The 27,720-nt window shown below is 34.5% G+C and overlaps 1 protein-coding gene across 2 annotated transcripts; it reads right to left on the bottom strand.

Moving 5' to 3' along the window:
* abtb1 (ankyrin repeat and BTB domain containing 1) lies at positions 1-27,685 on the bottom strand. Of its 2 annotated transcripts, none has more exons than XM_087264264.1 (12): positions 27,452-27,685; positions 25,265-25,327; positions 23,480-23,535; positions 22,246-22,390; positions 18,913-19,072; positions 15,133-15,178; positions 14,939-15,055; positions 12,504-12,616; positions 9,775-9,873; positions 9,425-9,592; positions 5,216-5,416; positions 1-5,081 (listed from the first exon to the last, which is right to left on the bottom strand). In XM_087264264.1, the coding sequence occupies exons 1-12, from the start codon at positions 27,505-27,507 to the stop codon at positions 4,875-4,877; spliced, it is 1,431 nt and encodes a 476-aa protein (XP_087120390.1). In that variant the 5' UTR covers positions 27,508-27,685; the 3' UTR covers positions 1-4,874. The 2 variants fall into 2 exon arrangements, with proteins under 2 accessions (XP_087120390.1, XP_087120391.1); XM_087264265.1 differs by having other exon boundaries at positions 27,457-27,678.
* Positions 27,686-27,720: the final 35 nt, after the last annotated feature.

Below are 27,720 nucleotides of genomic sequence, written 5' to 3'. Positions count from 1 at the left end.
TACATTAAATCATATTTATTTCTGCTCACCTATGTACATCCCATTCAGTCATAGTCTCCCACAAAAACTCATATACATGCCAACCAATCAGATCGTAAACAGATGACTTTTGACATTCATGAATATTCATAAACTAGTTTCACCTGTGGGAGTTTCTCCTGAGCAGCCTATTCAGTAACTCAATCTTACACAAATTCACCAAGTGCTGCAGTGGAAAACAAGCGCAATATGATCCACATCTCATCGACGTGTCGCTTTAAGACCAGCATAAAACAATAAATAAAAGGCTGAAAATAAAATCAAAACAGGGAAAACGTTTGAGGAGAACGATTAAATCAGGTTTACTGATGCAAATATTGCATGCACATTAGCATAAGCCATTCCTGCAAGTTCAAAGCTTCAGGAACGCAAGTGCTGGAAGATATATTCATGAGTGAACGCACATTTAGAGGCATAAATAATAATCCGTATGCTTTAATTAACGGCAAACTATCACACAAATATCAGAGGAAAATAAATCTGATTAACGGTCCTATCATGAGCTCAAACTTATTTATGAACGCACGTAAATAAATCTTTCCTTCCAGAATGAATCCTATTCGGTGATGTAACATCTATGACGTGATATTGTTTTAACTGGAAGCTTCATAACCTAAAGTTTCTGCTACATCTGGAAAACGAGGCATTCAAAGAACTGAATGTTAATATCGACGCTGAAATGATGCAAATGTCAAGCTTTTGAGTTAGTTCGTGGATAACAACTAAAGGCGGGAAGCTTTACTGGATCACAACAGCCCCACTGCAATACAATAAACCGGACTCTATGTGCGTTTATATGGCAAGCCGATTTAGCCTAAAATAGTTCCAGCATCACTAGTTATATTTGCACTTTTAATAGTGAGAATGAATTTTTTAATTCTCACTACTAATAATGTCAATCAATTAGTAAACGTGAAATTAAAGAGCTCGCTTATTCAATAACAGAGCTCTGCATTTCCTTCTTACTGGTTATTATTTAATCAGAGAGCTCTAGAATACAATTCTGTTATTAATAATAGTTTTTTATTTATTTAATTATATAATTCAAGAGATCTCGTATTTTAGAGACATGCAACTAAACATATTTTTAATATTTTTTTCTAACTAGTAAAACTGTAATAGTCAGTAATTGTATTCGTCTTAGCAATCATTTAATTGGAGATCACTCTAAGTGTTACTAGTAAACAAAAATGGAAATGAAGAGCTCAAAAACTTGAGTTCTTAATAGTAAAAAGATATTCAGAGAGCTCTCTAACTGGAATTATAACTAGATTTAATTGTAGTTCTCTGTAGATTAGATTGTTTTACTAGTGCAAATGAAACTTCAGAGCTCTGTAAAGGCACAGTTCAACTTCTGTTTTTGTTTACTCATCATTCACTTGTCACCAACATGTTTGAGTTTTTTTTCTTCTGTTGAACACAAAAGAAAATATTTTGAAAAAAGTTGGAAAGCGGTAACCATTGACCTCAATGATATTCGTTTTTCCTATTATGGAAGTCAATGGTTGCTGGTTTCTAACATTCTTCAAAGTCTCTTCTTTTGTGTTCAATAAAATAAAGAAACTCATAAAGGTTCGAAACCCGCTTATTGAATAGAAATGAGTACATTTTCATTTTTAGGTGAACTATCCCTTAAAAAAATGGAACGGAAATGCATGACTAGTAAACATTCATTTCTAGAGCTCTCGAATAGTTTTTTACTAGAGCAAATTAAATTGCAGAGCTCTATAGTCAATGGTTATCGCTTTCTAACATTCTACAAAATCTCTTCTTTTGTGTTTAACAGAATAAAGAAACTTAAAGGTTTGGATTCACTTAACAAATAGTAAATAAAGAGTAAATTTTCATTTTCTATCCCTTTATGAAATGAACGGAAAGTAATAGAAACGCATGGCTAGTAAAAATTCATTTGTAGAGCTCTCTAATAGTGCAAATTAAATTGCAGAGCTCTACAATTAAAGGTACAGTTTATCCAAAACTGAAAACTCTGTCATCATCTACTCCCCCTTAACTTGTCAGAAGCATGTTTAAGTTTCTTTCTTCTGTCGAACACAAAAGAAGATGTTCTGAAAAAAGTTAGAAACCCGTAACCAGTGATTTTTTCTACTATGGAGATCAATGGTTACCGGTTTCTAACATTCTTCAAAATCTCTTCTTTTGTGTACTACCAAATGAAGAAACTTAAAGGTTTGGAACCACTTAATGGATAGTATATAAAGAGTACATTTTAATTTTAAGGTTAACTATCTCTTGAGAAATAAACTTAAATGGAGATGCATGACTAGTAAAAAAATTATTTGTAGAGCTCTCTTATTGTTTTTTTTAAACTAGTAAAATTTTTATTGCAGATCTCTAAATTAAAGAGACAGTTCACCCAAAACTGGAAATTCTATCATGATTAACTCATCTTTTACTTGTCAGAAACCTGTTTGAGTAGCTTTCTTCTGTTAAACATAAGATTAATTATTTTGAAAAAGACTTTTACATGTTTACAGACATTACTATTTGTGTTTCCTACTATGGAAGTCAATGGTTACCAGTTTCTAACATTCTTCAAAATATCTTTGTTTGTGTTAAACAGAATAAAGGTGTGGAACCACTTATTGAAGAGAAATTAGTACATTTTAATTTTTGAGGTGAACTATCCCTTTAAAAAAATGAATGGAAAGTAAGAGACGCATGAGTAGTAAACATTTATTTCTAGAGCTCTAATTGTTTTTTTTTTTTTTGGTTTTTTTTTACTAGCGTTAATTAAATTGTAAAGCTCTATAATTAAAGGTACATTTTTAACAAAATTGAAAACTCTGCCATTTACTCCCTCTAGTCAGAAACCTGTTTGAGCTTCTTCCTTTTGTTGAACACAAAAGAAGATATTTTGAAAAAAGTTGGAAACCTGTAACCATTGACTTCAACAGCATTTGTTTTTCTTACTATGGAAGTTAATGGCTACCGATTTCTAACATTCTTCAAAATCTCTTCTTTTGTGTACTAAAGAATGAAGAAACTAAAAGGTTTGGATCCACTAAATAAAGAGTAAATAGAGTGCATTTTAACTTTGGGGTTAACTATTTCTTTAGAAAATGAACGTAAAGTAATGGAGACGCATGACTAATAAACATTCATTCGTAGAGCTCTCTAACTGGAAATAAAACTAGTATGAATTTAATCGTAGTTCTCTCTAATTGGTATTTTACTAGTGCAAATTCAACTACAGAGCTCTGTAATTAAAAGGATGGAAACCTGTAACCATTGACTTCAACAGTATTTGTTTTTCCCTATATGAAAGTTAATGGTTACCGCTTTCTAACATTCTTCAAAATCTCTTCTTTTGTGTTTAACAGAATAATGAACCTCTTAAAGGTTTGGAAACATTTAACAAAGAGCAAATAGAGAGTAAATTTTAATATTTGGGGTGAACTATCCCTTTAAAAAAATGAACGGAAAGTAATGGAGACTCATGACTAGTAAAAAATAATTTGTAGATCTCTCTAACTGTAATTATAACTCAGACAAATTTAATTATAGTTCTCTCTAAATGTTTTTTCTTACTAGTGCTAATTCACCCGAGGAGCTCTATAATTAAGGGGATAGTATGGCATCATTTACTCTCCCTTCAAGTTATTTTGAAAAAACCTGTAACCGCTGACTTCAACAGTATTTGATTTTCCTACTATGGAAGTCAATGGTTACCGGTTTCTAACATTTTTTAAAATCTCTTATTTTGTGTTCAACAGAATAATATACCTCATAAAGGTTTGGAACCACTTATTGAACAGAAATTAAAGAGTAAATGAATTTATTTTGTAGTAAACTATGCTTGTAATAAATGAACGGAAAGTAAATGAGATGGATGACCAGTAAACATTTATTCGCAGAGCTCTCTAACTGGAAATATAACTAGTATGAATTTAATCGTAGTTCTCTCTAATTGGTATTTTACTAGTGCAAATTCAACTACAGAGCTCTGTAATTAAAGGGATGGTTGGGAACTGATGTCAACAGTATTTGTTTCTCCTTCTATGAAAGTCAATGGTTACCGGTTTTCCAACATTCTTCAAAATATCTTCTTTTGTGTTTAACAGAATATTGAACCTCAAAGGTTTAGAAACACTTAACGAAGAGCAAATAGAGAGTAAATTGTAATATTTGAGGTGAACTATCCCTTTAGATAATCAAAGGAACGTAATGGAGACGCATGACTAATAAACATTCATTTGTGGAGCTCTCTAACTGGAATTATAAGTAGTATGAATGTAATTGTAGTTCATTCTAATTGGTATTTTACTAGTGCAAATTCAACAACAGAGTCTTTAATTAAAGGGATAGTTGGAAACCTGTAACCATCGATTTCAAAAGTGTTTGTTTTTCCTAATATGGAAATCAATGGTTAAAGGTATCCAACATTCTTCCAAAAATCTTTTTTTGTGTTTAACAGAATAATGAACCTAACAAAGATAATGAACTTAACGAAGAGCAAATATAGAGTCAATTGTAATATTTGGGGTGAAATATCCCTTTAGAAAATGAACGGAAAGTAATTAAGACTCATGACAGGTAAACAATCATTTATAGAGCTCTCTTACTAGAATTGTTCCTATAAATAATTAAATTCGAGAGCTCTCAAATTGCTAGAAAAAACTCAATCATACAGCTCTAATTCTTACTTGTAAACATGCAATTATGTCAAGTAACGCTGGGAACATTTTCGGCTAACATGGCTTGCCATACGTTTTAAGTATCTGGTTTTGGTTAGACTCGATTATAGTAGTTTGCTACAAGTGATGTGTGCTCAGCTGTGTTTCTGCAGGTCATGTGTGCAGTGTTGAACGTGTTTTTCAGCACTCCAGGCCGATGCTGGCCAGCAGGAGCTCCAGGGCGCTCAGTTTCTGGTTGGCCTCCTCGATGGCGCTGTACGTCTGAACATTACTGGCGATGTGGAAGCGGATCTCGTCCACCAGAGGAATGGAGTCCGTCTCCTGTCTGGCGGCCACATTCCCAGCATCCTCTCTGATCATGTCGGCAAACTCCGGCCTTTCAACGAGCTGAAACAAACAGGACTTTTATTTCTGAGCTCAATCACACTAAAAATACAAATTATAATATGACCGCAGGGATATTTAAATGGTTAGTTCACCTATATATATATATATAATGATGTGCAGTGTTTGTGCAGTACCCTCTCGATGATCTTGGCCATGTGTTCAGTGCACTGGTCCTCCAGGCGGGACAGGCGGAAGAGTTTGGCTGTTCTCCACATGTGCAGCACGTTCTCCTCATTGAGCAGCGCCGCCAGAGTTCGGCCACACAGACGCTTCAAACCCGGCAGCAGGTACATGTCGGCCACACACAACACCTCATACACATTCTCATGAGACAACTGAAAAACACAAATACACAGGTTCCCACGCTTTCATGAACAGCAGATTCACAGACTTTTAAAGCACCATTCATTTTAAATCAACCACTTCTATAATTCATACCCCAGCATGCAGCTGATGTTAGAATGATTAGCCCTCCTTAGTTATTTGCCCCCTGTATATATTTTTCCCCAATTTCTGTTTAACGGTGAGATTTTGTTAAAAATAAAAACATTATAGTTTGATAACTCATCCCTAATAACTGATTTATTTTATCTTTGCAATGATGCCAGTACATAATATTTCACTAGATAGATTGATATTTAAAGGCTTAACTAAGTGAAGTCATTGTATAATGATGGTTTGTTCTGTAGACAGTCGAAAAAAATTTATATTGCTTAAGGGGCTAATTATATCAACCTTAAAATGGTCTTAAAAATGAACAACTGCTTTCATTCGAGCCGGAAAAAAAAAAAAAGAAAAACTGCTTTCATTCTAGCCGAAATAAAACAAACAAGACTTTCTCCAGAAGAAAAAAATATTATAGGAAATACTGTGAAAAATTTCTTTCCTATTTTAAACACCATTTGGAAAATATTTAAAGTTTAAAAATCTAAATATATCCTAACTGATAAAAGTATGGATAGAAATTTATCAATGTAAATTATCATATGCTTGTTTGTTTTAGCTAATATAATGTATATTTTAGTATCATAAATATAATAACAATAATATAATATATTTATTTTATTAAAATATGATACAGTACTGTTATTAAAATAAAGTATTAATATTTTAAATCAAGCAATGTATTTTATTGAACACATTTCACTTCACTTTTATCTCAACATTCATAAAAAATATATATATTTTAATGCTAAAGAGTTATTTACTTCCCCACATTTCTGCTAATTTAAGTGTCAACAACCCCCTATTCATTTATGTCCTTCTGATAACAACACTGAGAAATATAGTGTTTATCATAGAGCGCAATAAGGCGTGATTTGTTGCTATTTTCAGACCAGCGCAACTGTCAATTTTTGCACCACGTTGTTTAAATAGCAAATCCATTTGTGCCACTTTTGGACTTGTGTGTGCTGGTCTAGAAAGATAGTGTGTTAAGGCACATTGCTGGCGTGTTGCCATTTTCAAGAACTGAAATAGACTGCGCCATTGACCAAGCAAAACCTCGGGTCTATTCTTCGTACCTGTTCATCTTGATAACTGATCTCTGGCTACCTTGTTTCTTCAAAAAAGATCGCCTATCAGATTAAAATGTCCGGATGAACTGATCTAAGATCGCTGCGTGTGTTGAAGGACAGATCCATCGGCACATCAGCGTAATGACATCATCTTATTCAAATTCAATTATACATGTGAGCAAAATTACATATATTTAGCAGTAAGCAATTTTTTAAATATGACACGCAATAACTCTCCACATTTGTTGTGAGCTGCAGGCTTTACACTTTCATGTGTCAAGAAGAGTATTCATCATGTATTTCAATGCATATCAATCTATTTAGTCCTACATTTAGAGAAGATTTTCTTTATTATCATAGCCTAGGCCTACTCAAGTTTTTTAATAGGTGACAGGAATAACTATATTATTATTTTTGCATCAAAAAAGCATTTTGATATCAGTAAAGGTGCCTGCAACTTTTGCAAAGCATCAAATCACCGGCATATTAGCGGTCAAAACTCATTCATGACTGCATACATTTTTTAAATAAGTCAAATATTGTAAAGCATGTAGACATTTGTATCTAAAAAGTACATTTTAATACATTTTCTCTTTGAACCACTAGGTGGCAATGTTTCACTTTTATTTCAGAGTGCAGATTGCATACGTTTTATTCATATATATATATATATATATATATATATATATATATATATATATATATATATATATATATATATATATATATATATATATATATAGTTAAAAATATATATTTACTTTTTTCCTAAGTGAATATAACTATGGCGACGCAGTGGTGCAGTAGGTAGTGCTGTCGCCTCACAGCAAGAAGGTCGCTGGGTCGCTGGTTCGATCCTAGGCTCAGTTGACATTTCTGTGTGGAGTTTGCATGTTCACCCTGTGTTCGCGTGGGTTTCCTCCGGGTGCTCCGGTTTCCCCCACAGTCCAAAGACATGCGGTACAGGTGAATTGGATGGGCTAAATTGTCCATAGTGTATGAGTGTGTGGGTGAATGAGTGTTTATGAATGTTTCCCAGAGATGGGTTGCGGCTGGAAAGGCATCCGCTGCATAAAAGCGTGCTGGATAAGTTGGCGGTTCATTCTGCTGTGGCGACTCCGGATTAACAAAGGGACTAAGCCGATAAGAAAATGAATGATTGAATGTATGAATGAATATAACTACTGTAAGAAAATATCAGCATTTAGTACTTTCAGTATTTTCTTTACTTGAACTAACCCAAACTATTCCTGTTTATATGAAATGAACCCGCTCCCAAGTAGGTTTAAGCTACCAGATCTGTTGCTATGACAACAAGTCTCAGATGAGTTTTGAAGAACGAAACGATACTTGATCGTGTCAAATCGTCAATATCAAAATCCAGCTAACTGAGTAATCCACGTACGAAAAACGGACCCCAGGTCTAAAGTCCAGTGCAGAGTCTATGCAGGTCCAAACACTTACACATTGCTTAATACACACAGGATGTACAGCAATACACAAATATCTTTACAAATGAAAAAAATAATTAAAGGATTAAAATGTTACAAAAATGATTATTTTCTAAAAATATACATATATATATATATATATATATATATATATATATATATATATATATATATATATATATATATATTCTTATTTATAAATATAAATATAAATAAATAAAAATATAAATAAATAAAATATAAAAGCAACTGCCTCCATGCCTTCTTCACCTTGGGGGGTGAACTTTTTTTAGTTTATTCACGACAATCTGCATTTGTATAATGTTATTATTATTAGTAGTAGTATTACTTATTATATGCAGATTTATATTTGTTTGAATAAAAAACAAGCTTAGATTTGTCCTCCTATCAGGTTTTGGAGACAAATTGTCATGATTACCAGCGATCTAACCACCAGAGATGGCTGGCAAACATTCATTCTCACATGAACTACAAATCTGCCATTTTATGGACTACAACACCCAGTCATGTCACTCACACACAACCGGTTCCAGATCCAGACTGATTACACAGCAAACAGGAAACAAAGAGAAACACTTACATACAGACAGAAACAGCTAAAAAATACTCAGCACATGTGTGTGGAACAGATGGGTTTAAATAGTCCAAATAATCAGTGTGAGCAGCTTCAGCTGTGAGTATGTAATCAGTCTGGAACCGCTTGTGTGTGTGTATGGCATGACTGGGTGTTGTAGTCCATAACATGGCAGATTTGTAGTTTATGTGAGAATGAATGTTCACCAGCGATCTCTGGTGGTTAGATCGCTGGTAATAATGACACATATGATCACCATATAATAACAAGACGTGTGTTTGGGTATAACTCAGTTGTTTGACCTCACTTTGTTATTATTGCTCATTTATTCGTTTGCCATAAATTAGAACTGAATTTAGAAAAAGTTTTGAAACAAACCTCTGTACTTAACAAACTAAATTAAATATGTAGGCTAATGGATGTTTTCAGTGGAGTGCGTACAACACCGTTTCCTTACTCCACGAAAGTAAAGAGATAGTAAAGAGGCTAAATGGAGAAGGCTCGTTCTTTATCCTCATGCTGCAGATGCACTGTTTAACTGTTTTCTCGCTAGTAAAGCTTGTTACGCTCAAAACACACCCATAACTGATTAAGAGAATAAGCACAACCCTGTTAGACCCTGCGCTGGGGTGCAAACTGTTTTTTTCCACCCTCAAAATAGCAAAAGTACATTTAGACACTCACTAACGCTTTTACGCCATGCGCTTTAGACTTTGCGCCTAGATCATTAAAATAGAGCCCAGTGTCTGTAACTGTAAGTGTGTGTGTGTGTTTGTGTACCTGAGTGTTGTCACTATAAATGTAGTAAAGGATTCTTGTAAACAAATCATGGGACACATCATGAAGCGTGATGACAGGAATACTGGGATGAGTCTGTAGAGTTTCTCCCTCGCTGAAATGATCCTCCAACAGAGCCTTAAAATAATCACTGCGGCCACAGAAAAACGCCTGCAACACACACACACACAATCAATTTTAATCAAAACCACTAATACAATATTAAAGCAGCATCATTCTCATAACTAATTCTGAGTAATAGATGGATATTAGAACATTGTTTTAGGGAGCCATAATGCTGTTCAAGCATACACAGGCAGGGATTATGATTACAAGTATTAATAAATAGTGACCTTATGACATAGGAAGTCATAACCCTCCACCCGGAAGCAGATGTCAGGATAACTCGGGAAGCTGTCAGTAAGATCGAATGGAAGCTGACCGTATCCGACCTGAAAATCAGACAGCAGTAGTTTCAATTAGTCACACTATAAAACACATGACCAATGTAGGAAACAAATACATATGTAGTATAAGAGATAAGAGATGAACAAACTTTATTATTAACCATTATAATGCAATGAAATCCATTCTGACCTGTAAGGGATGCAAAAAAATTGTCTAAAATCTGCATAGTTTTAGCAAATAAACTACTAGTTATTTACAATTTTTCAAGTTTTTTTTTTTAAGATTTTGAGTTATTTTGTACATGTGTATGGAGTGGCGGTTAATAATGTTTGCTAAATTATCTATGAAGTTATGTTAGCTTCAAGCAACTTTGGTAAAATAAATTTAGCATTTTCCCCACATCTCACACACTTTTGGAACTGATTAAATTTTAATTTGAATTATTCTACAAATATTTCCCTGCTGAAATGTTTTAAAAACATTTTAATAAACAACTTCTAGCAACTCATATCTTTTGTCTTTGGCATGATGACAATACATAATATTTAAACAGCAATTTAAAGCCTTAACTAGGTTAATTTAGTAAGTCATTGGATAACAGGGGTTTTTGTAGTTAAAAAGAAAATTCTTAAGAGGGCTAATCATTTTGACCTAAGCAGTTTTTTTTATAAACATCACTGCTGAGATATTTGGAAAAGAATAAAAATTTCAAATGATTACTAATAATTTTGCTTTCAACAGTTTATCACCTTTTGACAAAACACTAAAGCATTATACTTTTTTCTTAAAATGAAAGTGAATGTTTTTGCAATCAAATTAAATTTCGAAACTGTTTAAAGGTTTTAGGTGATTTCAATTTCAACCAATTTCTCTTCTGTTTTTAATTTTTAAGATCAATAATTTATTCAAATTATGAAACATAATAAACATGAAACATATAAAAAAATATACAAGTAGATGCCATGAAACCGTCTACTTGTACAAAAAAATATCAATAAATAATCAAATTAACTAGAAATCAGATTTACAGTATAAGATAGAAAATATCAGCTTTTTCATCAACTTTGCAACAATATTGGTCCAGCTTTGAATAGCACTGGCTTTTGCCAAACAAATTCACTTCTATCAAAAATCTGATACAGTATGGTTTTGGTTGAAAGAAACAACAACTGAAAGTTGTAAAACAAAGATGCAAAACTGTATAAAACACTTTTGATTAATTCTAAATCTAGTAAAACAAATAAAATGTAATAAAGTAACAATAAAACATTTCCACTTAGTTTTGGGAGTATAATTATTAATATGTCAGTAGCAATCAGGAATGTCAGTAGCTTATTTCTAATTAGACTTATGTACAAAACTGGAATATCGCATTAACATTTGCTAAAAAAAGCACTGTTTCCATCCAGTGAGTCAAATTACTTCCTGATAAACTGCTCCCAAATATATACACATTATTACAGACAATCTATCTATCTATCTATCTATCTATCTATCTATCTATCTATCTATCTATCTATCTATCTATCTATCTATCTATCTATCTATCTATCTATCTATCTATCTATCTATCTATCTATCTATCTATATTCTACAGAACAAACAACAAACAACCTACTTAGTTCACCTAATTAACCTAGTTAAGCCTTTAAATGTCACTGTAAGCTGTATAGAAGTGTCTTGAAAAATATCAAGTAAAATATTCTTTACTGTCATCATGGCAAAGATAAAATAAATCCGTTATTAGAAATGAGTTATTAAAACTATTATGTTTAGAAATGTGTTGAAAAAAATCTGCTCTCCGTTAAACAGAAATTGGGGATAAAAATAATTCAGGGGGGCTAATAATTCTGACTTCAACTATATATATATATAAATATAAAGGAAAGCCACAGTGGGCCTTTTACTTATATAGTAAATTATGTGTGTTTACAAAGAAGAGTGGCTTTTTGGAGGTGTGAGACATGGGCTCTTCATGAGCACAGACAGTTCTGGAGGTAATAATAATAACACTGAACTACTTTGATGACAGACTTTGGCTAAGGGATTTCAGAATGTCTAAAAAATTTTAGAATGTCCAGTAATGTCGTCCCATCGCACACATTTTTGTTATCATGTGATCTGTTAAAACATGACTTTGATTTGCATGCTGGAAATTATTCAGTAAATGTGTATCCAGCGTAGTTTATGCACATTTTTTTAATCAAAATTGAAGTTTATCCTACGCAGTAGTGTGCATATGTTGTATGCGCATATTGGCATTTCCATTAATCATATTTTTTATTCATCATTCCAAAGTGAGCATAAAAATAGGTAGATGGAACTGTGTTATGTTTGCTTTTAGCATCTTTTTGTGGATGTATTTACGGTCATCAGTGTGAAAAACAAAGCTAAATGGACAATAAAGTTTAAACGAAAGTGTAAGACAATAAAAAAGCATTTGCAGTTTGCAGATTTGCTCCTCATGACTTAAGATGAGTGGCTCTCAAATCAAAAGCCTTGAGCTCAAACAGCTTTTGACATTTTGAAAACTACTAATTTGGCCACCAGTTGCTCAGCAACCACACATCCCATAATTTTGGGGAACACAATCCCTCACGAATGTTCCATGTATGAATGATCATGGTGATGATAAGGGCTGTAGGACTGGATGTGTGTGTGTTTTTCCTCTCACCCGCAGCTCTGCAGGAAGTGCACTGTCAGCCAGCAGAGCCATGCCGTCCTGCAGCTGGAAGTCATGCGGATCCAGAGTCAACACCTTCACACACGTGCCCGGCTTATTGGACACTGACCGAGAGAAAGAAGATTACTTTCAATATGATTTATAACTGATACACTAAAGCTGCAGTAAACAGTTTTGACAAAAGTGATGAAATTATTGTGGTTTTTGAGGTGAATTTCAAAAAGAAATGGCATTACTGTAGAAGGAAAAATAATGGTCAGATTATTTTTAATGTATACTGTGCAGCTATCATTAGTTTATTGAAACATTTTTAAAGACTAAAATTAGAAATCATTAAGTAAAAAAAAATCCATATATACAGCGGGGGAAATAAGTATTGAACACATCACCATATTTCTCAGAACATATATTTCTAAAGGTGCTGTTGATTTCAAAGTTTCCCCTGATGTTGGTAACAAGCAAAGAACTCCATATATGCAAAGAAAACAAAACAAAAAGTATTGATCAAAAAGTATTGAAACAAAAGTATTGATCACATGAAGAAAGGGAGGTGCAGAAAAGTAGTGAAAGCCCAGACAGCAGCTGAAATCTCTCAGTAGTTTTTCAGCAACCCTCCGCTCTTCATCAGTGTGAATGAATATTCGCTGCATCAGTCCAACATCTACATTATCAGGATGATGAAGATGAAACCAGGGTGGACATTTCAGCAAGACAATGATCCAAAACACAGCCAGGGAAACTCTGAAATGCTTTCAGAAAAAGAAAATCGAGCTGTAGAATGGCCCAGCCAATCACCTGACTTGAATCCAATAGAAAATACCTAATAAAGCTCAGATTTGATAGATGAGACCCACAGAACCATCAAGATTTGTGTTGACTCTGTTGAAGTTCGTGAGAAACTAGCACCTGAGCAATGCATGTGACTTTATTCTCCATATGAGAGGCGTCTTTAAGCTGTCGTCACCAAAAAAAAAACTTTTATACATAATAGTTCAGTACTTTTTCCTTGTGCCATTCCACTGTTATTTCACAAAACTCATTTTTCAGATTTGTTTTATTCTTGTGTTTGTATTGTTTGGGTTTTTCCCAAAATCTGGTTCAATTCCACGTCAACAGCTCCTCTAGAAATATTATTCCCTGGAAAAAACAGACCGTGCTCAATATTTACCCGCTGTGGCTACATTTTGTTAATAAAATATTGATATAATTTTGTTTTTAACAAGAATGCATGAAATAAAAATATTTGTAAAGTTATGAACGATTGTTTTGTTCATTATTTTAAAATTTCTTATTATTTCTTACTATATAGGGTATATGCCAAGCTAGTGTTATTTGCATACTGATAAACTTCCGGTGACCTTTTATAGTGAGTTGTATTGTATTGTAGTGTATTGTATTTTAATGTCATTAAAATATAATCAGTTAAATAGACTTTGCCATTCATTTAGTTGCTCAAGCGTAAAATGAGACAAAAAGCCGTTTACTCGCACACACCTGTCAGAATCAGCAGAGGAGCGCAGAAGCTCCATTGAATGTACTGGGTTAAAATAAATGCTCATATTATGAAGTCATGGTGGGGAAAATGTAATAAAGACCCACTTTATATTGGATATCACTCAGCCAGTGCTAATTTTGAAAGAAAACAGACCTTAAACGTGCCGATTTTGCAATGGCATACAGTTCACCAGAAGCGGTTAACCCAGGATACTGGCTAATTAAAAGTCCTATTAGCATGCTTCGGCATTTACCCTATTGAAATTTTTGTCAAGAATGTCAAAAAATCACAACATTAATTTAGTAAATTATCATTTAGTGTGATTGCTAAAGCTACTGACTTCCCATAGGGGTAAGTAAATAAATTAAAACAAGAATAAAACAAGAATAAAACAAATTTACAAAAACAAAATAATGAATTAAGAAAAAAAGAAAAATGAAAGAAGGTCAGGGTCAAAATATGATGCTAAATAAAACCAATCAATCAATAAAAAAAGCATATTTATAAATAAATGATCAGTTTAAGTATCATGAGAGTTAGCCTACATGTAATCTAAAAACAGAATGCCAGATTTTCTAAAAATCGAATAATTAACTTTACACTCTTTAAAGGACATTGAGGAATTATCATGATTTCCCACAAGACCTTGAAGCTGCACAAATGTTTTCAACATTGATATTATCAGACATGTTTCTTGTGCATTACATCAGCATATGATTCCTGGATCATGTGACTCCAATCCTGAAAATTCAGCTTTACACAATCTTGTAACATCATTTCAGAATAATCCAGATTTTACAACATTTGTGATCAAACGACTCCTAATGTTGCATCAATGCATTCAGTATGTATTTGGTTTGTAGCCTATAAAGCTAATTATTAATTTGATTAAAGTTTCAAATGATCCTCCCAGATATCAAACGCTCCTCACCAAACTCATAAACCTGTTTGCACTTCACTTCCAGCTCCTCAATGAGCTCGCCGATCTTGCACTGTTTGGCCAAACGCTTGCAGTCCTCCACATAATTCACATCTATATCCAAACGACCTGGAAAAAACAGCAGAGAGTGAAGAAAAACAGCGTCTGGCACCAGCTATTGAACCACAGTCTGGTCTGACTCTCACCGGTGTAGAAATACTGCATGATCGCACCAAAGGCAGCAGGATTGACCTACAAAAAAGAAATGAAAGTTCACCCATTAGGATCATGACAGTTTAAGGAGTGCTGATGAAGATATAAAAGAGAAGACAGTGTTCTTCTTAATTGAACACAACTCTAGGGAGAAGATATTTTAAGCTGTACAGGAGGAAATGAACAGCAGTATTAGATTAGCAGCGATTTTTGAAGTAAATGTGTACATATAGTTGATTAAACTAGAACTGGATTCTAGATCCTAGATAAACCTCATCATTCATTCATTTATTCATTCATTTATTTTACTTTGGCTTAGTCCCTTTATTCATTACTCGCCACTAGGGTTGTAACGGTATGAATTTTTCACGGTATGATAATCGTCTAAAACAATACCACGGTTTGACGGTTTCGCAGTATACGGTATGTTACAAATGTTACAAAATAATAGAACAGTGAAGCAAATTTGACTTTTTCCAAATAATATATTTTTAGTTACTATAAACAACACCACTTACAATGAACAAATAAAAATAAGAAAATAATAAATAATGTGTCAAAGTCCAAATAAAGTCCAAATAAACATGGTGCAAATCCTCAGTAAAAAATAGATATAAATATTTACTATACTATAAATAGTTACATAACGAAACTAGATTCAATATGGAACATCCTTAGGTTTTATGTGCCAGCATGGATATGGTTGTCTGTGGATATGGATTTGGATATGGTTGTCTGCAATGCAGACAAACAGCTGCATCTTCATTTGCGTCTTTTGAAAACAGCAAGAGCAGCAGTTCGTCTTTGCTGTGTCACTGTTTTGTCATGTTTCTGTGCTGCTGTGCATGCAAAAGTACTTAGTATGAGAATTATTTCATGCAAAACTTTTTTTTTTTGGCGTTTTATTTAGCCGCGCATAAATGTATGCCTATCTCTCATTCCGTGTTGTTCAAAAAGCTTGGTCCACAAACAAAAGCGAAACCTATGCTTATTGGTTGTGATATAGCGAGTTTGAACCAATCTGGGCATGGAGGAGGGACAATACATCAATGTATCATGTCTGGTTTGTCCGGAGACACAGTGACGAGCGTTTCTTTGTCAAATCAGCGTTGTCAAATGTTGATGACGTAACCGCACTGATTCCGGAGCCTCTGAAAGTCCGCGAATGTTATGTGATACAGCTCAGATTCTCTTCTTTATGCCAATCTTTGAATTGTATGAATCGGATCAGCGGATCAAAAGTTATTAAACATTTAAGAGCAATACTTATTTTTAGCCGCGGGCGCCTGTCTCGGTCTTTAAGGGTAAAACCGTTGATATGCAATTGTTCATGGTATGATAATCGTGCACTTTCAAATTGTGGTAGACCGTCATACCGGTATATTGTTACAACCCTACTCGCCACAGCAGAATAAACTGCCATCCTAACAGCATATATGTTACACAGCTGATGCCCTTCCAGCTGCAACCCAGTACAAGGAAACACCCATACACACTCATACACTAAGGCCAATTTAGTTTACTAAATTCACCTATAGCACATGTTTTTGGACTGTGGGGAAACCGAAGCACCCGGAAGAAACCTATGCCAACATGGGGAAAACGTGCAAACTCCACACAGAAATGCCAACTGACCCAGCCATGACTTGAACCAGCGACCTTCTTGCTGTGAAGCGACTGTGCTAACCACTGAGCCACCATGCTGCCCTTCTCTTATTTTTCAAAAACTTAATATTTTCTTGAACAATGACACAAATTATTGTTTACATATTTGTAATTCACAAATTATATTAGTTACCTCAAAAAAATAAAGTTTAAGTATGTATATTAAGAGATATTTGTCTTATACCAATTTTTACTTTATAAATGTTGACAGTCACATTTGACTAATTTAGTGTCACTGATGATTTTTTATTCATGCTGATATCAGTGATAGATTCTTTATTATTAATTCATAAATCCTAATTCATACTGATTTAAACTAGGGCTGTTAATTGATTTTAAAAAATAAATAATTAATCACATTTTTCTGTAATTAATCATGATTAATCGCGAAACGCCATACTTATTACAACAACAATAATAATAATAATAATAATAATAATAATAATAATAATAATAATAATAAAAACACAGGCATGTAAGTGCCATTTGAATTTCAAAACAATCAATGCCAATAAAACACAAAAATGATTTCTGTGTTGGATACTAAGTGGACTACAAAAAAAATCTAAAATACAGGCCCTGAAAATATGGAAAATGGAAAATTATAATAATAATAAAGCATTGAACACAAACAGTTGTACTCATTGTAAAGTTGTATTGCCAGTTGAGAACATTAATTATAAAGTAGAAACAATTTTGCTTAGTCCTCCTTAACATTTAGCCTGTTGCTAAGACAGTCCAGTCTATTGACATTTTTGGGGGACAATGTGGCCAAGGGGTACATCAAGGCACGTACCAAAGACTATAGACTTCCTACAGAGACTTTGATCACACCATCTCTAAACATTTAATTCCGAACAGCTTTGAGGGATACAGACACCGACAATAGAATACATATAGAATGCCTTAAAAAGACTTTACACATTCAGCGATGTCAGGCGTTTACTCTTGTTGCTAGGAAAAGCACACACAGACAACGCATGCAGTACAGCGCACTCGGTGAGCAACTCCCTTTACATTCGTCAACACGCACTATCCTGTTCATCAAATTTAAACGAATTTAAACGAAGCATTCTAAATATGGCTGTATTTTACAAGCAAGGATTCTGACACAGCAACGAGAAGCAGATCCTTTACAAAAGTTGCGTGTAGAGGGCAAACACGTCAAAATTAATGAAACATTTGAGAGTGCATGTATTCAACTTAAAGGCAGAGAAATAGGCTGTTTTGACAGATTGCGACATCATCAGGCACATTCATTGAGTATAATTACATAGATACCAATACTCCAATTTTATGATTAAGATAATAATTAAGAGTCTACCATGTAAACAGCGATTTTTGATTACCGTAAAGGATCACCTGAGTCCCGAAATGCGGCGTTTTTTCCTTCTGTTCGCCATGCGGTATCAAAGTCCTTACTTGATATTTTCATCCAATAATTTTCACGGGGCATGAACAATATGTTGCTGAATGAAAGTGAACTGCAGTTAAAGTCTAAAGATTAAAAATAAAACACCTGAAATTACATGAACCTCTGGAGGAAACGCTGGATAGCCTAGTGATGCGACATTAATTAATTGATTATTAATTGCGTGCGTTAATGCGCTAATTTTCACAGCACTAATTTAAAAGTATTATTTTAATTTGGAAAAAATAATTCTGCCTAATTTGCACACTTGCATAAAAGAGCACACTTGATCATAACCAAGCACACATCATAAACAAGTGCAGAACTTCTTGTACTGGATTTAAAAAAAAAGATACTTCTTAATATGGGTGGACTGAATTAAAAATTACGGAATAATAAAAAAATGCTTTATAATAATACTTTTTAAAAAATTAGATTATAGTAAGTTTGTAAGATTTTATTGACATTGAATGAGTCAAGGGGCATCATTTTACAAGATAGTTATTTTTAGACAAAAAATATCCACACTTGAGAACCAACTAGTATGCATTAGAAATAATACACCACTTAGTCACTAGTTAACATGAATTTGGATGCACTAGTCCCATTTCTCACACACAATAGGCCAGATGTACCTCATGGAACCTGTGAATAGGTACAATTATAAGTGACTTATGTGGAGTAAAACAGCGCCTACCAGTGGATGTTTGAGCGCAATGGCACTCTTGCCTTTCCACTTGGTCTCCAGCATGTGGGCGAAGTATTCAGACCGGGCACTCAGGATACACCGATGGGCCTTAAACATCTCCCCGTGAACCACAAATGTCACATCGCTGTAGTTTCCCTGCTCCAAAAGCCTGAGGCAGAAAAGCAGACATTACTTAGTTGTTTCCATCCACATTGTTTCCACTTTCATGCAGTTTTATGCAACACTTTGAGCAGGATAATCTTTTAATCCAATAGAAGAAAATGTGTATAAACTACAATGGAAACACATTTACTGAATACATTTCAGCATTCAGATTTTAAAAATCATCTGAGTTATATTTTATTAGATCATGTGATGATAAAATGTGCATGATGAGATGACATTAATGGACAAAGAGCTGCACGATTCTGGCTGAAATGAGAATAGCGATTTTTTTTTGCTTAAAATAAAGATGAAGATTTTCTCACGATTCTGTAGATGTAAAATAAAGGTATGGTAAAAACAAACATATGGCACAACATCGATAATAATATTATGTGTAGGTCTACTGGTTTTTATAAATAATTCTATTCTACTTATAATTCTGATGTTGAATTATTATGTTTAAGATATATGCTTGCAATCTGTCATATTAGACAAATTTATTCACTGGTAAAATCAGACATTTGCCATTATCAGATTATATTCAACAATATATAGGCAAGAGTAGTTTTACTGTCATTGTAAACATTTTCGCTATAAAAGAAAAAACATAAACGCTTGCCGTAATCATAACTCTAAAATGCGATATAATCATTTAAATGAAGTGCACACTTTCGGTTTCATTTTGACTGCTAAGTGCTTGTTCATACTTCGCGCGCGGCTCCCAAACAATCACTCGGTGCCACAAACTGAATATTATTGACAACTGTATTACCTGTTACTCGCAACATTTGCAGGTTCTGTTCACTAAAGTAGACGCGCATGTGTCTATCATTAAGTAGAGCGCGCGCCCTCTTTGTGATAACAGCTCGGTCAGCAGTTCACGTCTCTTGTGATTTCCCGGCCGCGAAAACATCATTATATGAAGACAAAAATGACATTTTTAGGTGAATTATACCTATAAAATACATTATGTGACTAATTTAACATCATTTGGAGGTGTCCATGTCACTGAGCAAGGTATGTGAAACAATAAAAAAAGACTCGTGCAGCCGCCTTTTCTTCTCTCCTGAACTTGAAAATATGATTGGCAGAATCGAAGAAATGCTGGATTAAGATCGTCTAGAGCAGTGGTCACCAAACTTGTTCCTGGAGGGCCGGTGTCCAGCAGATTTTTGCTCCAGCCCTAATCAAACACACCTGAACAAGCTAATCAAGCTCTTACTTGGTATACTTGAATCACCCAGGCTGGTGTGTTGAAGCTAGTTGGAGCTAAACCCTGCAGGGACACCGGCCCTCCAGGACCGAGATTGGTGACCCCTAGTCTAGAGGGTCGAATCGAGATTGCGATCTTTTAACCATTAATTGTGCAGCTCTAGGACAAACTATTGGAGCGAGCACATTGTAAAGCATCTGAACGATTGTTTTGGTCAGTCGAAAATCTCTCAGCCAAAGTCTGTCATAACAGTGGTTCAGTATTATTATTATATTTTCCATAATACCTCCAGAACTGTCTTGAGTGTCTGTGTCTCACTGCTCCAAAAGCCAGTGGATTGCGTTCATTGCGTTTCGTCTTCTTAGGCGCAAGTCATTTATAATATAAGAAAAAAGGCCCACAGTGGCTTCTCCTACTGCATCAAACTGCATTGTTCTTTATTGATGTTTGCCACCAGTTTATTAGGAAGTGATGATTTTGTTCTCTTTGACTCTTTCCACAGAAACGGTGCTTTACTCACATATGTGGTTTGCTATATTCCAGTTCGGTACATAAACCTAATTCACATCTTTGGATGGAATTTATTTATTTATGTAGCACCGTGGTCCTGTGAGACATGACATTTGCACTGTATGTCCAGACATGTAGCGGAATGACAAAGCTTAAAGGGTCACGAAACACCAAAACACATTTTTTGAGCTGTTGACAGTCGTATATGTGTCCCACACTGCTAAAAATACTATTAAGACACCTATATTTCACTAAAAAGTGTAAATTGGTTGTTTTTGCGTTATTTCAAGCAAATTCGTACTTCCAGTTTGAAACGAATTTTTGAAGCTGCATCACGGTCATGACATAATAGCGTGTATTCCAGCGTGCAGACTGGGCGTCTGTGCCAGAGTGTGTCTTATTACGTCTTACAGTGTGTTGCATTAATGCATGAGTAAGGCTTGGTTCAAACCAATCAGCGCGCTCTATTGTGCAACTTCATTAATATTCATTAGTGTCACCGTGTTTAGACGACAGAGACGCTACGTTGTGTTGGCAAAACAAGCGTGAAATGTTGCTTTTATAGTTTGCTGCCGTTAAGTTTTGTTTTCATTTTCTCTCTGTGAGAGCTCAGCTGGAGTCACGTGTGGATTAACAGTGTACGCGACGCTCGACAACAATAACTTACGTGTCTAACTTGGAGGAACATTGTTTACCTGAGAGCTGTTCTCATCTGCAAACGCTGAGATCCGGATTCGCTTTAGTTTCCTCTTAATAAAGACGCGGCTCTAGTTGCTGGTGATTGTCCTGTCTCTACAGATTTGGTAAGTGAGCGACCAGTGCTCTTTGTTTATTCAGTTTGTTCGTATTGAACTAAGTTAACTATAGCACAGAGTGTAAACATGTTAGCACCACAACCAAACTTTAACCTCGTGTAGGGTTTTTAACCGCATTTAGTGACCGGAATAACACACGCGGCTTTCTGACGCTACCTGCCGAGTGCATCTAAGTTTCCGGGAAATGCGGAGGGTTTTTTTCTCTCATTCGCCGTGCGGTATCAAACATTGCATGAAAAATACACGCTTAGAGCAGATCCTCGAATCAAATATCTTGTTTGTCGCGAGGGACATGAATGAATTCCCTGAATGAAAGAGCCAAACTGCAGTTAAAGTCCAACATTTAATAATTTGGCAAATAATTCGACTACAGATGTCCATGTAGGTTAAACACCATCACTTTCTCCTGCGTGTGTATTTTGACTCTGAAACTCGCGCGTGCCAAAATAGACACTCCCACACCCTCCCACTTTAGTTCCTCCAACACTCCCCCCTAAACAGAGCTGGACACGCCCACTTTTCTGACTTTTTCCAAAGTAGAGGTGTGAAAACACCCTGCTGAAACGAGGGGGTTTCATGGCCCTTTAACTTGACTTAAAACGTGTGAAGTGTGTGGTAGTGTGTGTTTGTAATGCTCACGTCTGCAGGAACTGGTCGTAATAGTCTCTCTGCATGGCCTTGGCTGTGATGCGCTTGTACTCCTTGAGCAGACGACGAATTGCGTCACTCAGAGCTCCGTACAGACAGCGCTCGCCGTCAAACGTGTTCGCCTCACACTTTGCTCCTGTCACACAATACACATGTCTGGGATTACTTACACAAATACCACAAATACACTTAAAACCAGGGTTCTCACTGTTTTATGGACACCAAACTCAAAAACTTTCTAGGACTTTTTAAAAGCAATACATCGAGAACGTTTGTAATTCACACCCCCAGAATAGGTAGGTAGACAGATAGATAGATAGACAGACAGACAGACAGACAGAGAGACAGACAGACAGACAGACGGACGGACGGACGGACGGACGGACGGACGGACGGACGGACGGACGGACGGACGGACGGACGGACGGACGGACGGACGGACGGACGGACGGACGGACGGACGGACGGACGGACGGACGGACGGACGGACGGACGGACGGACGGACGGACGGACGGACGGACGGACGGACGGACGGACGGACGGACAGACAGACAGACAGACAGACAGACAGACAGACAGACAGACAGACAGACAGACAGACAGACAGACAGACAGACAGACAGACAGACAGACAGATAGATAGATAGATAGATAGATAGATAGATAGATAGATAGATCCTGTGGATGGATGGATGGATGTTTTTTATATTAAGAATTTCATTTTTTTTGTTTCAGTTTATGAAAGCAGAATAGTTCAATTGCAGAAATAACACCATACACTTTAAATTCGAGCATTTTCAAGGACCTATGTTTGTTTTGAAGTACTTTCCAGGCCTTGAATTCATATGTCTGAAATTCAAGTACTTTCAAGAAACGTGGGAACTAATTTCTAATTTCAAACAAATAATCTTACAAATAATATAATAATATAAATAATGTAATACATTAAAAAAGTAAATCAACAGTTTATCTCAACGGCCTCCGAATAAAGTCCACTACGTTTCGCGATGTGTGTTCCAAATAACTAACTAACTAACTAACTAACTAACTAACTAACTCAATCAATAAAAAAAAAACACAAACCATAAGTTAAATAAAAAAAAAACTTGAGAGTTCTCATTAAATATAGTTTTACTAGCTGAATGTTTATTAAGGATTCTCATTCTGAATATTTGAAAGATCATAACTCCCTGGTTAATGATGTATTATGAATTTAGCGTTTACCGTTGGCGAGCAGGTACTGCACCAGCTCTTCATGTCCACAGAGACATGCATAATACCTGAAGACAGAAGAGAAAGCACAACACACATCACTGACAAATAAAAGAAAATATAAAGAAAAAAAGTGCTGTCGAAAAATTAATCCTGATAAATCACATCCATAAAAAAGCTTGTGTGTGTGTGTGTGTGTGTGTATATAATTTATATAAATACAAGCAAGTAGATTAGATATTTGATATCTAATGCAAATTACAAATATATTTGTAAAAATTAGTTTTTGTATATTATATTATTGTTTGTTTTGTTATGTTCTAATGCCAAATCAGCAGCTTTGGCTATACTAAATCTATACTAAATGTACAATATATAACACATAATCACATCGGTTTCTTAATAAACATTCATAGGACAAAAAATAAAAATGTATATTATATTATATTATAATATATTATATTAGATTATTCATTCATTTTCTTGTCGGCCTTTATTAATCTGGGGTCGCCACAGCGGAATGAACCGCCAACTTATCCAGCAAGTTTTTACGCAACGGATGCCCTTGCAGCCGCAACCCATCTCTGGGAAACATCCACACACACACTCATATATTACGGACAATTCAGCCTACCTAATGCCTACCCAATTCACCTTTAACACATGTTTTTGGACTGTGGGGGAAACCGGAGCACCCGGAGGAAACCCACGCAAAGGCAGGGAGAACATACAAACTCCACACAGAAACACCAACTGAGCTGAGGTTCGAACTATTGACCTTCTTGCTGTGAGGCGACAGCACTACCTACTGCGCCACTGCCTCGCCTATATTAAATTATATTATATTATATTATATTATATTATATTGTATTATATTATATTATATTATATTATATTTTGATTTATATTATATTATATTTTGATTTTTTTCCCTAATATTTTTATTTTCGTTTTTAGTTTGCAAACATTGAAAAATTGTTTTGTTTTTAATATACATACATACATACATACATACATACATACATACATACATACATACATACATACATACATACATATATATATATATATATATATATATATATATATATATATATATATATATATATATATATAAATAAAAAGTAAAAGTGCTCCTCTCTTTGTCATTAATGGTAATCTATTCAAACATGTCAATTATAATCATACTGAGTACTAGGTACAGCAAATAAATATAGAAGAATGTATCAATACAGAACTACAAGACTGGAGCTGCACTGTCCAAAAATAATTATTCATCAACTTCTTCCTCTGTTAATTCCACTTCTTTGATACAACTAATGAAAGGACTTCATATATGTTTTCAAATACACGCTGTTTAGCTTTTAGTAAACAAGTAATTTTTTCTAATGGCAGGCTTGACAACGTTTGTCTTATCCATTGAGTAGCGTTTAGTCTTTGCATCTTTTTCTATAGCAAAGCTGCATATTTTTTTGGCATAAAGCAAGCTGAGGTCTAAAAATACTTGTTTTATTTCTACTACAATTTGAGTCCTCTGGGTATAAGCGCAGCAATAAAAAAAAATAAAAAAAAAGCTTTGGGTTAAAGAGGATTTGTTTTGAAATTATCTTTTCATTGATCTTTTCAATGTATATTGTATTGCATTGCATTGCATTGCATTATATTGTATTGTATTGTATTGTATTATATTATATTATTTTGTATTATATTATTTATTGTAAATATAAGCTTTTATTTTGGATGTGATTAATCATCTGACAGCACTGAATATTAATAATATTAATAAAGCAATCTTACAGAGGTGTGCTGTCCCACTTATCTCTGATGTTCAGTTCTACATCCCTTTGTTCAACCAAGTATCTGGAAAACATAAAAAATAATAATAATAAATCAGGCATCAGATAGAGTACATCCAGTGTGCTTCAAGAAATCTGCAAACTAGTGTACAGTAATTCCAGTATGTGGGTCAACACAGTGACGCCATGTTATCTGTCCCTCTCACATGCTTTTCCTTCTGATTCTGAGGCCACAACTGGGTGACTTTCACTATTTCACACCATTGCTGTCACACTAAATGACACTGAAAAACAACTCAAGCGTATCACAGTGTTATAAGTAAAGGATGTGCTTCAAGCAAATGTGTTTGAGAAGCGCAGTTCAATACTGCAATATAACAACATCTTGACAACTAAACACATACACAGCATCTGCATAATAAATAAGCCAAGCATTGCTTAGACATGCATATATGGTACCAAAAAGATTTAAAGCCCATGCATATGTGCTTAGATATGAATATACAGAACTAAACTGTAATTTAATATAAACACAGTTGCTTATATATGCAGATACAGTATCAGAATCAAAATCACGAACGTGTGCTTAGATATGCATTTATATATAGTCATATATATGCATATATATATATATATATATATATATATATATATATATATATATATATATATATATATATATATATATATATATATATATATATATAAAATAAATTTAAAAAACTTGATCAAAGAGATTAAGTAAGCTGTGAGTATTTACAGTGTCTACATGCATGCAGAGAATCTGTATAGTTAATGTCAGCATATTAAACACATAATAGGTCGTGAATATCTGCTTATATACGAAACTTAAAACCAAAACAACTACACTGAAGTAAAGTGGGTTTAATATTCACACATTTAGACTTTTTCCTTAATATTATAATTTCACAAAACTATTCTTTGCAAATTTTATACAGTTAAACCATATTAGCAGCCAAAGTCCATCAAAGTACAACATTATTCTCGGTCAATTAAATAGTGCTAGTATTGTTTTGAAGTCGTTTTTACATGCCATTTTAGATTAGACATGGGCCGGTATAAGATTCTGGCGGTATGATTACCTTGGTTAAAAATATCACGGTTTCACTGTATTGCAGTATTGTGATTATTGACCCAAAATAAGTTCTTTTTAAATGTCTGGGTAAAAAGCTACTATTTTCCCCTATTGAACACAATATATTTTATTTTAGGAAACATTTCAAATAGTGTGGATAAGTAGCTTTTCTGCTGAAGATACTGTTGCCCTAAAAAAGTAAATAAAAATGTTGTGAAAAAACATGTAAAACACAACAACAAAAAACTTGACTTTTCCAAACCACGGTAATAGGCCTCATGCCTATTTCAGACCGAATATTATTTTAAAGTAGCGCAAGAAGCAATAGAGAGTGTGCCAAAAGTTAAACAAAATGAACAAACGTGTAAATATAAAACCAACTTTACCTTCAATTTAAGGAGAAAGTCAGAACGTGTGAATATAGAACCGATTTTACCTCAATGAGATTTATGTAGGCTGGCAATATTTACGTCTACATGCATTCAGAGAATCTGTATAGTTTATGTCAGCATATTAAACACATATTAAGTGACGAATATCTGCTTATATGTGAAACTTAAAACTAAAACAACAACACTGAGGTAAAATTGATTTTATATTCACACATTTTGTACTGTAACCTAAATATTATGATTTCAAAAAAGTATTATTTGCAAATTATAAATAGGGAAGTCATATTAGCAGCCAATGACTATCAAAGAATTGTTCACAGTCAATTAAATAGTGCTAAATTTATTTTAAAGTCGTATTTAAAAGCTATTTCAGACGGAATATTTAAAGTAACATTAGAGAAACAAACAAAATAGAAAGTGTCACAAGTTGTCACTGTTTAAAACTGAACGAATGTGTTAATATAAAACCAACTGTACCTCAATTTAACGAGAAAGTCTGAATGTGTGAATATAAAACCAACTTTACTTCACCAGAGATCATTTATTTAGGCTGGGAGCATTTACAGTAAGCCTACGCGCACACGCAGAATCAGTATAGTTTATGTCAGCATATTAAACACATATAAGGCCGTGAATATCTGCTTATATGTGAAACATAAAACCAAAACAACAACAAGGAGAAGGCATGGGTCTGTCTGACCTCACTCTGGCAATGTCGCCCTTTCTGCAGCTTGAAAACAGATCAACAGCGTCCATCTGCGCGGCGGTAAAGCTTCTCTGAAATGCATTGAAACGGCCTGTCTATCAGACAGGATCGGCTGCAGGCGCACGGACAGCGGCGGGTCACAACTACTGTAGCTCGGAGCCTGTTTCCAGGAGTTTGAGGCGATGTCTCTGCTGTTTCTGCTCGCAGTGAAAGTGCTCTGCAAAATGTAAACAGGAAGCAGATTTGCGTGCGTGCAAGTGAAG

This window comes from Danio rerio, chromosome 8, assembly GCF_052040795.2.
Source record: "Danio rerio strain M-AB ecotype USA chromosome 8, GRCz13ab, whole genome shotgun sequence".
NCBI classification, from domain to species: Eukaryota; Metazoa; Chordata; class Actinopteri; order Cypriniformes; family Danionidae; genus Danio; species Danio rerio.
The sequence above is the reverse complement of the archived record's forward strand: the minus strand, read 5'-3'. Positions and strand labels throughout refer to the sequence as shown.